General features: G+C 39.7%; 1 protein-coding gene across 17 annotated transcripts in view; it reads right to left on the bottom strand.

Moving 5' to 3' along the window:
* Window positions 1-13,955, bottom strand: part of NCOR2 (nuclear receptor corepressor 2) — a 429,457-nt gene that overhangs the window by 211,589 nt on the left and 203,913 nt on the right. For all 17 annotated transcript variants that reach the window (XM_075833601.1, XM_075833585.1, XM_075833675.1 and 14 more), the window contains 2 exons: window positions 7,049-7,221; window positions 3,517-3,610 (listed from right to left, as the gene is read on the bottom strand). In XM_075833601.1, the coding sequence (XP_075689716.1) occupies window positions 3,517-3,610; window positions 7,049-7,221 (267 nt within the window). The remainder of the gene's footprint in view (window positions 1-3,516; window positions 3,611-7,048; window positions 7,222-13,955) is intronic.

Below are 13,955 nucleotides of genomic sequence, written 5' to 3'. Positions count from 1 at the left end.
ACACACGTAGTGTAATGTACTCTAACTGTCATTGTGACGTGACTGTCACACTGACAGGAAGCAGAGGAGGAACGGCCGGAGGCTGTTCCTCCGAGGCTTCCGTACATGGCAACCCGGAGGTCATTATCTGACCTCCGATTGCCGTGACAAGCATCGGTAGCCCCCACGATCACTTCGTGGGGGCTGCTGATGTGCTTCAAACCACTTAAATGCGGCGACGGCAATCCGTCGCCGCACTTAAGGGGTTAACTGCCGAAATCAGCGTCGATGGTCCGCTGTCCGGCGAGGCTGATGTCTCAGCTGTCGGGGACAACTGTCAGCGCGGGTCTGTCACTCTGTGTTTACACAGAGTGACAGTTTGAAATGCGGACGAAAATGTACGTCATGGTGCGGGAACTAGCAGCCGACCATGACGTACATTTTCGTCCTTGGTCGTTAAGGGGTTAATGTAAATGTTTATTCTGCCTCTAATCAGCACTGTAGTCACTGTATGATCTACAGCGAGATGATGGGTGATATGATTATGATATGATTTATTTTTTGTGAAACGGCATCTCCCAGCATATCCTCACCATTGTTCGGGCTATGCTGGAAGCTGTAGTTTTACGCCGTACACACCTATACGGAAGGGGTTGCACTCAATTGAGCTGTATTTGTTCTGGTGCTGTAGATATGTACCGAGCTTGGTTCTGGTGTTGTGTATAGAAGCATATTGCTTGTGAAATGTACAAATAATTTTATGCTCGCGTTACATAAAAATAAATGACACGTCGATTGGTAGAGAAAACAAACACGGCGAGGGGGAAGGATATGTCGGGAAAGAGGTTGGGGGGGCGCCAAACTGAATCTTTGCCCCGGGTGCTGGAGAACCTAGCTACGCCTCTGCATAAAGTACAATATGTCACGAGAAAACAATCTCAGAATCGCTTGGATAGGTAAAAGCATTCCAGAGTTATTACCACATAAAGTGACATGTCCGATTTAAAAAATGAGGCTGTGTCATTTGGTCCAAAAGTGGCTGCGGCCTTAAGGGGTTAATGATTGTTCTCAAGAGCAACTGTCCCAAAATGTTGTATTTCTAAGTGACTGTATTTGATGGTCTTTAGACACAGTGTTTTAGGGCAGTTTTATGTAAAAAGTGTTATATTTTAGCGTTACTACTTTTAGTGCTTACAGGGGAAAAAAAAGTTTAGCAAAGTTTCAGTTCATCAGTGGAAGAAACTTCTGTGTAGACGTCACCTTTTTATTCTATTAGGCTGGATTCACACATGCAATTTCAGGAGTGGATACAAAAGCAAAAGTACAAAGAACTGATATATGTCTCATCTCTTTTCTTTAAAAAGAAAACTGCATGTGTGAACTGAACCTTTAAGTGTATGCTGTGTCTTATTTTGCAGTTCGACCAGACTTGAAACCTCATTTGTAAACTATAGCTTGACTAAAAGCTGGCGTCATTGCAGCGGACATCATTGCGGTCATAATGGAACACTACTTTTTGATAGATTTTGGCAGTAAACCAAATCTGAATGACAATTGCCATAAATACTAAATTATTATGTATAATTTTTATGTCAATATTTCTCAATATTCTTGTAAAAGCAATGTCACACTGACATTTTATCATTTCTGAAAAATTTCTGAAAAATTCCCAGTATTAAAATCCTGTTATGTTGTTTCACTAAATCATTCTATTCAATCATATTTGCCGTAATTTGTTCAACATTTCCTGTGGAGAGGTTCTTCGGGATGCGCTACTAACACACTATGGGGGCCTCATTTATCAAAACTGCCTAACAGTAATTATGGTCTTGTTGCACATTTCAACCAATAGCAGTGACGCTTTCATTTTTCCAGAGCAGTTTAAGAAATTAAAGTTGAGCTCTGATTGGCTGCTCTGGATAACACATTCAGTTTTTAAGAGGCCTTCTTATTTTTATTTAAAAATGCATGTCTTACAATATTTTACTGGTGCTTTATCTTGGGTTATGGCTTCCATTGAAAACAATGGAAATGGGTTTGTATTGCTAGCTCGTGTTCTCAGTCAAGTTGCCATGGAAGGAACAAGTTTGCGACTATGTGAGAACAAGATTGACAGACCTAAGCGAAAAGGAGACAACGAGCAGATGTCTATGTATACTTATTCGTAGCGGGTGACTTTGTAACCTGAAGCAAGTCCATAATTTATAAAATGTCGAGATATTTCCCGACATATAAATCCCCCAAAAATGACACATTTTAAGCCCCACGCTGTTCTACCCAAAAATGTCCCCAAAACACCAGACATGCCCCATTTAATACAAATTATCTTAAACCCCAAACTTTGATGTCCTGTTTGCAGGTATAGTTAGCATACTTGCCAACAATCCTGTAAATTCCAGTCCCATTTACAATAGGAAGAGCAGCTCTGGAGCACAAAAAGCTCCTCTAATAAATTAGACACTGCAGATTGAGAACAGGAACATTAATGAGCACCTGTAAGTTTTAGAGGAGCTAAATCACAAAGGAAAATCAATGAAGCCACAAAGTTTTTAGCTCAGCTATTGACAATGGTTATAAAAGTACTAGGGTAGATTTCTCAATTAATGCACCAATAATTTGCACACAAAAAATTGGCGTGTTTTAAATAAATTTAGTGCATTTTACAACTCCTCCAAAACACAACCCTTTTTCAAACTGTTGAGAGGTGTAAAAAGTGCCTAAAATAAACAAATTTGGCGGCCGTGATGTACTCCATTTTTGTGGTAAAATTTAAGTGTATATAGCTTAGTAAATCTCTCCCTCTGTCACAGAAATGAGGATATCATCCAATATTTAGATATTTTTCAATTTAGGGTTTCAGGAGGTTTTAAGGGGTTGTCCCACCATTAAATGTCATATTCATTGTATAGATCGTAAAAATGAAAAATGTTTGCCATTTACATGATGCTAAAAAAACAACCAGTGAAGAGTTATGACATTTACATTCATAGTATGGTGCCACGTAGTATTGAAAGCTTATAGCAATGTGCATGTCCACCTAATAAACGGAGTGCTGGTGGGCACACATGCCCAGTCACTCTCCCCACAGCCAGTTCTCTGAATAGTGATCCTCTGCTCACTGCAGAGCAGCCAATAGAAATGGCTTTCTTCCCTGCTTGTCAGGTAAGGAACAGAGTCTCTGCAGTAGCCTGGCAATTTAGCTGACAAGACTCCTTCTGCAGGGAAAGTAACAAGGGACTATATATAGTTAGCGGTCAGAGGGGGAAGAAGAGTAATTCTGCTCAGAGCCTCTTCCCCAGCAGCACAGATTAGCAGCAGCATCAAGGGGGACACATGGAATCAAAATAATTATAAAAATGTTTTAGAAGATAGAAACACTGCAAATTAATTTAAAACTATTAATAGCATTCCAGGATAACCCCATTAAGGATCTGGTTGCACACATGTATTCAGGGTGATAATATGTTAGACCCATATAAGAGTGTATTGTAGTACTGGACATTGCAGCAGAAGAAATAAAGCAGAAGGATTCCTTACCTCCTGCTCGGAGAGGCCGTCAATGATTTCTGACACTTCATGCTCACTGCGTGCAGCAGATAAGGACAGACCGCTTCCCCTTTGTCCTACCCTGCTGAGAAATGGAATTGAAATGTTCAGCCATGTGTAGTGATGCACAAGCAGGTTGTATGGATGAGCAACCTAACATAGCCACTGTAGACATTCATAGTACACTTGATACCCCAGGCTCTCGCAGGATGCAATAATACTTATAAGGAAATGATTTTCACCCTACGCAACTTTATTTCAGACAATCAAGGATGCTGAGCAATAAACATGGAAACATGCAAATGCTAAAAGGTGCAAAACATCGCCAACCTCAGTAAATTGCACCTTTGTTACATTTTTCGATATAAAAATAGAGTATTTCAGATTCATCATATTCTCGTATCATACCATCCCCAATACACTCTGGAGTTCCGTATTAAAAGTGCTAACACTTTGTAATATACATGGTTTTAATATTCTGCCTCAGAGGAGCTACAAAATGAAAGGGGGAGCAGTTGGGTAGCCGCAGTCTCGTCCTCGTGAGCCGTTGAATGGACTAGCAGGCTACCATTGAATTTTATTGATCATTTGCCTTCATTAAACTGACACTAGTTTACACAGATGGCGGATTAACAGACATCACAAATATAAACGATTTCACCATTTCACTGCCAAGGACGTATGTCTTTAACCCCTTCCCGACCAGCCCACGTAGATTAACGGGCTGCAGCGCTGGTCCTTGTGCCTGAGGCAGGACCTAATACGCTGCCTGTCCGTGTCAAACTGACAGGGATTATACCCTGCAATATAGAAGTATTGCAGGGTATTATAACAACGATCCAACAGTTGGATCTTCAAGTCCCTAGCGGGGCAAAAAAAGTTAAAAAAAATATTTACAATTATAATTTTTTTTAATTAAGCATAAAATTTAAAATCGCCCTTTTTCCCTTATAAAGTCCTTTATTATTAGAGAAAAAACTATGCATAATTGGTATCGCAGCGTCCGTAACCGGCCAGAACTATAAAAATATAATGATATGGAATAGCATAACACAGGAGCTGGTCACAGTAGCTACAGTAGATGGCTTTAAAAAAGGCTTAGATCATTTCCTAGAACAAAAAAATATTAGCTCCTATGTGTAGACATTTTTCCCTTCTCTTTTCCCATTCCTTGGTTGAACATCATGGACATGTGTCTTTTTTCAACTGTACTAACTATGCAACCATATTTATCCCGTACGGTGAACTCCGCAAAAAAAAAATAATGAAAAAACTATGACAGAATCGCTATTTTTAGTCACTTCAGCGCCTAATTTTTTTTTTATAAATACAGATCAAAAAGTCACATGTACCCAAAAACGGTACCAATAAAAACGACAGTTTGTTCCGCAAAAATCAAGCCCTATCACAGCTTTCTTTATGGAAACATAAAAAAGGTATGACTCTAAGAATATGGCAACACAAAAACGAACTAATTTTTTTTTTTTTTTAAAACCGTGATTTTATCGTGCAAATACCGTAAAACTTAAAAAAAACTATATACATATGGTATCACCGTAATTGCATTGACCCGCAAAATATGTCATTTATAGCCCACGGTGAACGGCGTAAAAAAAAAAAGAATAAAACACAATTGAAGTTTTCACGGCCTAACTCCACTAAATTCAGCAGAAAACCTGTGGGATCAAAATGCTCACTATACCCCTGGAAAACTTATTTTAGGGCTGTAGGTTCCCAAATGGGGTCACTTTTGGGGGTGTTTCTACTGTTTTGGTCCCTCAGGGGCTTTTCTGAATTGGTTTTCGGGCACCAGGTCACATTTGCAAACTCGAGCTCCAAAAGCCAAATGACGCTCCTTCCCTTCTGTGCCCTGCCGTGTGTCCAAACAGCAGTTTATTACTACATGTGGGGTATTGCCGGAATCGGGAGAAATAGCTTTTTAAGTGCAGTGGTGCTTTTTTTTCTTTATGCCTTGTAAAAATTTAGATTTTCATTTTCACAGTATAATTCCACGAAGTTCAGCAAAAAACCTGTGAGGTCAAAATGCTCACTATACCCCTCGATAAATTCATTGAGGGGTGCGGTTTGCCAAATGGTGTCTTTTTGGGGGTTTTCCACTGTTTTGGCCCCACAAGACCTGTTCAAACACCGACATGGTGCCTAACATATATTCTAATAAAAAGGAGGCTCCAAAATCAACTAGGTGCACCTTTGTTTCTGAGGCCTGTGCTTCAGACCATTAGCATACTAGGGCCAAGGTGAAGGAACATAATATCCAGACATTTGATGACAATATAAAATTTGGCCACACATATAGGACAGTAATTGTCATCATAATGGATAGCCTGGCAGGCAAGATGCCAAGGGGCTTCTATACATACAGCCAGCTACAGAAGTCGCTGATGGACTCATATGGACTTATATGAACATACACCTTTCTGACTCTGGGTTTGTCGTCAATACCCCTACAAATTTAGAAGTATTGGTTAACCTGGACTAAATTACTCAGTCAGGCTTTGCAGAAAATGTTACAAAAGATCATTTTAAGGAGCTTGGGCATAATTCCTTTTTTGTACACCTTTGAAAGGCATTTTTAAAAAAAAATAAACAGGTCAATCAGCATTATTGGTGCAGCGTTATAATTAGTTTTTATTAAAAATTAGTTTTCCTTTCGGAGATAAAGCTGCTTTGTATCCTATATACAGAGCAGCTGTATCGTTCAGTAAGACCTGAATCCGTCAGTCCCCCGGACCTGATGGGTTCAGTGTCAGCGGGTCCTGCGTGTCGATCCACCTGTAATCTATAACATCTAAGTGATGAAAAAATATCTGGCACACCAATTGGAGTAAAGATTATTTATTACTATTTATCTTAGATGCCAGTGGCAGAGTGCAATGTTTCGGTCTTAAATACCTTCTTCAGGCACTGAGCCGTGCTGGGGATAATATTATTATTACGAGCGCTCTGCTTAGTAGAAGCGGCTGGCATCTAAGATAAATAATAACAAATAATTACTCCAATTGGTGTGCCGGATACTTCTTTCTTACTCAGAATCGGGTTGGGCCCCTATCCATGCAAACCCCCCGAGCTTGTGCTATCTGAACTTTCACATATTTAAGTGATGAGCCAAGATGTGATAGATTACAGGTGGACCCACTGACACTGAACCCATCAGGTACGGGGGACTGATGGATTCAGGTCTTTGCGAACGATACATCTGCTCTGTATACAGGATACAAAGCAGCTGTATCTCAAAAAGTAAAAATTATTTTAAATAAAAACGAAATTATAAAGTTGCACCAATCACACTGATTGACATTATATATATATATATATATATATATATATATATATATATATATATATATATATGCCTTTCAAAGGTGTACATGGCCTTTAAGCCAGTCTTGGGTATTTATTAATTTGATGAGAATGTAAAATAATTAAACTATTCAACATATATTATTTCATGGCAGTCTTGACTTCAGGTCAAACCAAAATCGAACATATATATTATACCAACCTCTGCATGCGTTCCTGAAGCTCCCTCTGCTTGCGGATCTCAGGGAACTGCTTCTCGTAATACTCCCTTATTTTGCTCTCTTTTGCTCTTCTGCGTGGGTTATTTTCAATACGCTCCACCTTTTTCTCCCAGGCTTCCATCAACTGGTCATAACGCTGACAAAGCTTTTGTTCCTGGACCAAAAACAGATCTATTGGAACATGCTAATCTTCAAGTATGACAGTCACAGATCAAAACAATTTATCAGAATCATTCAAAGCTATGCAAGCTACACATGGTGCAGTGGCGCCACCCCTTAAAAAAAAAAATCTAATTTTAAAATAATAAAAAGTTGTATTTTGTATTTTATGTACTAACAAACTACTATAAATTCCCAAAGGTTCTATACACATCACAAAGCTTTAGTCTCTGTTCACACTAGTGACATGGATAATGTTTATAATAAATTGCAAGGCAGTAAGAAGTAGCAAGTTACCTTCCAGGAGAGACATCGAACCCCAGTATCTCTCCTGGTCGGTAACTTGCTACTACTTACTGCCTTGCGCTTTGTTCCCTACTTATTATTTTTAACATTGCCAAATGACTGTTACTTGATACATTTGTGAGGTTGTGCTTTACATCAGTATTTAGCTACATTTTGAAACAGCAGTTTTTCATAAATGCATAAACTATAACAGGTATCATTGCAATGTATACTGATAGGTTAACATCACTCGGTGGTTGTATATTCCCATATTTATGTCTCTTTTTATGGATTATTTTAAAACATGTTGATATTTGAATAAAGATGTATATGTATCTATGCTGCTTTTGTTTCTGCGTTTCTCTTTGATGTTGACTAAAACTGTAGTTCCGTCAGACAGGTTTCAATCAAAGTTCTGGTGTTTTTGATGTCAAGAATAGTTCTGCATCGAAAAAACTGACGGATTGGCAAAATCCCCAGTGTGATCAGAACCTTAGAGAATTCTGTATTGTACCTTAAACATTAGAACACTTCCTGACCTAACCGATGTATATTATTTTTTATTTAATTTACTGGTGGACATTTGGCAATTTATTTTGGTTCTATAAAATGTAGGATTACGTATGATTTCTGGAGGCTACCAGTTGTACTGGGTCAGCAATCACTAGAATCTCAGCGGTCAAAAATATGAGTGCAGGGTGACTCCCGCTATATTCACTGGTATACTGTAAAGACGCCCAGTGGTGCTGGATGAATTCCATAATGCTAGTATCCGCTTTGGAAAGGGAGTAGTTTCATTTACATGCACGTCTAATGTGTCATAGTCTTGTTCAGAAACTTTATAAAATTACAATAATCACCGACTGGATGAGATCTCTGCCTTCTAGATACAAATGAAAATGCTGGATTTTTATTTCTCCCTACGCGAGTTACAAGCGCTTTAAAGACTGCCAGACTCCTCATCGTTCTGCTAAAACAGGGCTGATAAGAAATAGGACTCAACACTAATGAAGAACTCAAACTTCTACGGTTCATAGTACTCTACATCATCTAAAATGTAATTCCCTTTATTAGCAGACCGGAAAAACAGCCAATGTGGCTTAAATATAGCCAGTGATTTCAGAGTTCTGCCTTAAAGGTAATCTGCTCTTAAAAGGGAATTCCACATTAATTCTAAAAATGTAGAATTGGTGTCCATAGAAAATCAATGAAAGGGCTCTATAGCACTAATAAAGCACTTTACATAGCAAAGCACACACTATGACCATTTTTGACAATAAACGCTATACAGAGAGTAAATCGCTATATAGTAAACATTGGCAAGGGCGAACATAGCAAATTTGTGCATCACATCCGCCATTCAAAAATCCAAATAAAGTTCTGTTCACACTTGACAGTACTGGCACAGAGAAGCAACAGTGCCCTATGGGAAAAAAATGGCTGCAAAAACTGCATGTTGACAGGTGGCTATATTGGAATAGAATTGTTTCCAGACCAACTTCAATGAAAAACATCATTGTGGTAAAACAGGTAAAATGCTTGGTTATTTAAAGAGGCTCTGTCACCAGATTTTGCAACCCCTATCTGCTATTGCAGCAGATCGGCGCTGCAATGTAGATTACAGTAACGTTTTTATTTTTAAAAAACGAGCATTTTTGGCCAAGTTATGACCATTTTTGTAGTTATGCAAATGAGGCTTGCAAAAGTCCAAGTGGGTGTGTTTAAAAGTAAAAGTCCAAGTGGGCGTGTATTATGTGCGTACATCGGGGCGTTTTTAATACTTTTACTAGCTGGGCGTTCTGATGAGAAGTATCATCCACTTCTCTTCAGAACGCCCAGCTTCTGCCAGATCACGCTGTGACGTCACTCACAGGTCCTGCATCGTGTCAGACGAGCGAGGACACATCGGAACCAGAGGCTACAGTTGATTCTGCAGCAGCATCAGCGTTTGCAGGTAAGTAGCTACATCGACTTACCTGCTAACGCCGATGCTGCTGCAGAATCAACTGAAGCCTCTGGTGCCGATGTGTCCTCGCTCATCTGACACGATGCAGGACCTGTGAGTGACGTCACAGCGTGATCTGGCAGAAGCTGGGCGTTCTGAAGAGAAGTGGATGATACTTCTCATCAGAACGCCCAGCTAGTAAAAGTATTAAAAACGCCCCGATGAACGAACATAATACACGCCCACTTGGACTTTTGCAAGCCTCATTTGCATAACTACAAAAATGGTCATAACTTGGCCAAAAATGCTCGTTTTTTAAAAATAAAAACGTTACTGTAATCTACATTGCAGCGCCTATCTGCTGCAATAGCAGATAGGGGTTGCAAAATCTGGTGACAGAGCCTCTTTAACCCCTTTAGGACTGAGCCTGTTTTGGCCTTGTGGACGCAGCCAATTTTTTCAAATCTGATATGTGTCACTTTATGTGGTAACAACTTGGGAGTGCTTCTATCTATCCAAGCGATTCTGAGATTGTTTTTCTCGTGACATATTGTACTATATGTTAGTGGAAAAATTTGATCAATAAATTCAGTATTTGTTTGTGAAAATCACAAAATTTTAGCGAAAATTAGCAAAAACTAGCATTTTTCTCAATTTAAATGTATCTGCTTGTAAGACAGATAGTAATACCACACAAAATAGTTACTAATTAACATTTCCTATATGTCTACTTTATGTTGGCATCGTTTTTTTGAACATCTTTTATTTTTCTAGGACGATACAAGGCTTAATAAACCACCATTAACTAACACGGAGTGCTGTGGGATTTTCTTCAATATTGATCTATATCCCCTGGATCAGGATTACCTGCTTGCACCTGAGACCATCTTGGAATTGCATTGTGAGTGCTGCTGCTTTTCCATTATTTATATATATATATATATATATATATATATATATATATATATATATATATATATATATATATACACACATACATACACACATATATATATATATATATATATATATATATATATATACATACATATATATACATTTTTTATTTTTTTATTTTTATAGGTACCAATTCAGTTCTGAAGTGGCTTTGAGGGTCTTATATATTAGAAACCCCCATAAGTCACCACATTTTAAAAACCACTCAAAGTACTCAATACAGCATTTAGAAAGTTTCTTAACCCTTTAGGCGTTTCACAGGAATTAAAGCAAAGTGGAGAGGAAATTTACAAAATTAATTTTTTTTGTTGGAAAATCCATTTGTTTCTGTAACACAAAAGGTTTTACCAGAGAAACACAACTCAATATTTATTGCCCAGATTCTTCAGTTTTTAGAAATATCCCACATGTGGCTCTAGTGTGGTAATGGACTGAAACACAGGCCTCAGAAGAAAAGACGCACTTAGAGGATTTTGGGGCCTCATATTTATTACAATATACTTTAGGCACCATGTCAGGTTTGAAGAGGTCTTGTGGGGCCAAAACAGTGGAAACACCCCCAAAAAGACACCATTTGGAAAACTACATCCTCAAGGAATTTATCAACAGGTATAGTGAGCATTTTAACCCCACAGGTTTTTTGCTGAATTTAGTGGAATTAGTCCGTAAATGTAAAAATCTAAAAAACTTGGAGAAGAAAAACGGCAATACCCCATATGTGGTAATAAACGGCTGTTTGGACCCACGGCAGTGCTCAGAAGGGAAGGAGCGCTATTTGAGCTTTTGGAGCTCAAGTTTACTCAATTGATTTTCGGGTGTCATGTTGCATCTGCAAAGCCCCTGAGGGACCAAAACAGTGGACACCCCCCAGAAGTGACCCCATTTTTTTTTTTACGGCGTTCACCGTGCGCTAAAAATTACATATTTAATTTATTCTGTGGGTCGATGCAATTACGGCGATACCATACGTATATAGTTTTTTTTATGTTTTACGGTGTTTGCACGATAAAATCACGGTTTTAAAAAAATTATTTTGTTTTTGTGTTACCATATTCTAAGACCCACAACTTTTTCATGAAAGCTGTGTGAGGGCTTGTTTTTTGGCGAACAAAATGTTGTTTTTATTGGTACAATTTTTGGGTACATGCGACTTTTTGATCCCTATTTATGCAATTACTTGGGAGCTGAAGTGACTAAAAACAGCGATTCCGGTATAGTTTTTTTATTATTTTTTTTATGGCTGTCACCGTGCGGGATAAATTACAATATATTTTTATAGTTCAGGCTCTTACAGACACGGCGATACCAATTATGCATAGTTTACTTATTTTTTTCATATTTTTCTAATAAAGGACTTTATAAGGGAAAAAGGGCGATTTTTTAAATTGTATTATTTTGACATTTTACTTTTGTACATTTGTTAACTTTTTTTTTTTTAGTCCCACTAGGGACTTGAAGATCCAATTGCTGGATCGTTGTTATAATACCCTGCAATACTTATGTATTGCAGGGTATTATACCTGTCAGTTTCACCTGGATCGTTGTTATAATACCCTGCAATACTTATGTATTGCAGGGTATTATACCTGTCAGTTTCACACTGACAGGAGGCATATTAGGTCCTGCCTCCGGCAGGACCTAATCGCCTTCCATAGATGGCAGACCGGAAGCCTTTGTTAGGCTTCCGGTTGCCATAGCAATCGCCCCCCCCCCCACCGCAACAATCGGCGCCCGCAATCGCGTAGGGGCAGATAGTATGAGTCATTACGAACGTGACAATACCAATTATGTGAAGTTTTTATTCCATAATAAAACTTTTTTATTGTAATTGTAAAACCACTTAGGTGCCACAGTCAGCATTGACTGTGGCATCTAGGAGGTTAAACGACTGGGTCATGAAGTAAATAAAAAAGACCCCCATATGTGACAGAGCACGTATGCTCTCTGATTTATAAGGGGAGGTATTATCATAAATAAAAGTTTATGTTACCCCTCTGCCCATGACATCACCAGGGCCAGCCTTAGGCTGGATGGCGCCCTGTGCGGGACTCTCTATTGCCGCCCCCTACACAAACACATATACACACACACACACCGGCAGATAAATACAGACAGGGACATATACAAATACATAAAAGGCACATATATACAAGCACAGACACATACACAAACAGACCCATACATACCCAGTACAGATAATGTCGTAGATGTCACGTGCAGCCCTATGTAACACCACAGATAACACAGTGATAATAAGTAGAGATAATGTAGTAGATATTACCTGCAGTCCCATGTAACACCACAGATAACACACAGTAATAACAGAGTACAGAAAATGTAGTAGTGTTACCTGCAGTCCTATGTAACACCCAGATAACACAATGATAACTCTCTGAGTACAGATAATGTCTTAGATGATAACTATACCCACAGACACATATAAAACACACAGAGGCATATATATAAGGGCAGCAGAATATATTAGGAGCAGCGGGGTTGATAAGGGGAAGCGGGGTTGATAGGGGGCAGCGGGGTAGATAGGGGGCAGCGGGGTAGATAGGGGGCAGCGGGGTAGATAGGGGGCAGCGGGGTATATAGGGGGCAGCGGGGCAGATAGGGGCAGATAGGGGCAGCGGGGTAGATAGGGGCAGTGGGGCATATAGGGGCAGCGGGGTAATTAGGGGGCAGCGGGGTATATAGGGAGCAGCAGGGTATATAGGGGCAGCGGGGTATATAGCGGCAACAGGATATATAGGGGCAGCAGGATATATAGGGGCAGCAGGATATATAGGGGCAGCAGGGTATATAGGAGGCAGCACAGATATCTGTTTTATGAACACACACGTTTACAAAGAGACAAACATATGCAGAGACACACTAACATATACACATACAAACAGAGACACACACTGTATACACACACACACACACACACACACACACACAGAGACGCATACTGTATACATACAGAGAAGCATACTGTATACACACACTGTATACACATACTGTATATACACACAGACACTTCCCATCTCTCCATGCTGACAGGATCACAGGCTTCGTGCAGGATGGGCTGTGGGCGGAGCTTCCTCCTCTTCTCTTGTTTCTCGGCTCTCAGTCCGTGTGTGTAACTAAGAACAGAGCACAGAGTAGAAGCAGAGCCCAGTAGCGCCCCCTACATGCTTGGAGGGGGCAGCGCCATGTGCGCTCACACAGCTGGCACACCCCTAAGGCCGGCCCTGGACATCACCCTTGCTCTAATACAAAACACCAGTGATTGTCTGTCCGCTGTCTCTAACATCATATCCGCTCTCGATCTGAAGCTGAATCTTTCTAAAACTGAGCTCCTTGTGTTCCCACCATCTACTAATCTACCTAAACCGGATGTCTCCATCTCAGTGTGCGGCACTACCATAACTCCTATGCAGCATGCCCACTGTCTAGGGGTTATGTTGGACTCAGATCTTTCCTTCAGGCCTTATTCACACGAACAGGCCAGTTTTGCGCGCGCAAAAAGCGCTGCGTTTTGCGTGCGTAAAAGT

This window comes from Rhinoderma darwinii, chromosome 1 (genome assembly GCF_050947455.1).
Source record: "Rhinoderma darwinii isolate aRhiDar2 chromosome 1, aRhiDar2.hap1, whole genome shotgun sequence".
Lineage (NCBI taxonomy): Eukaryota > Metazoa > Chordata > Amphibia > Anura > Rhinodermatidae > Rhinoderma > Rhinoderma darwinii.
The sequence above is the reverse complement of the archived record's forward strand: the minus strand, read 5'-3'. Positions and strand labels throughout refer to the sequence as shown.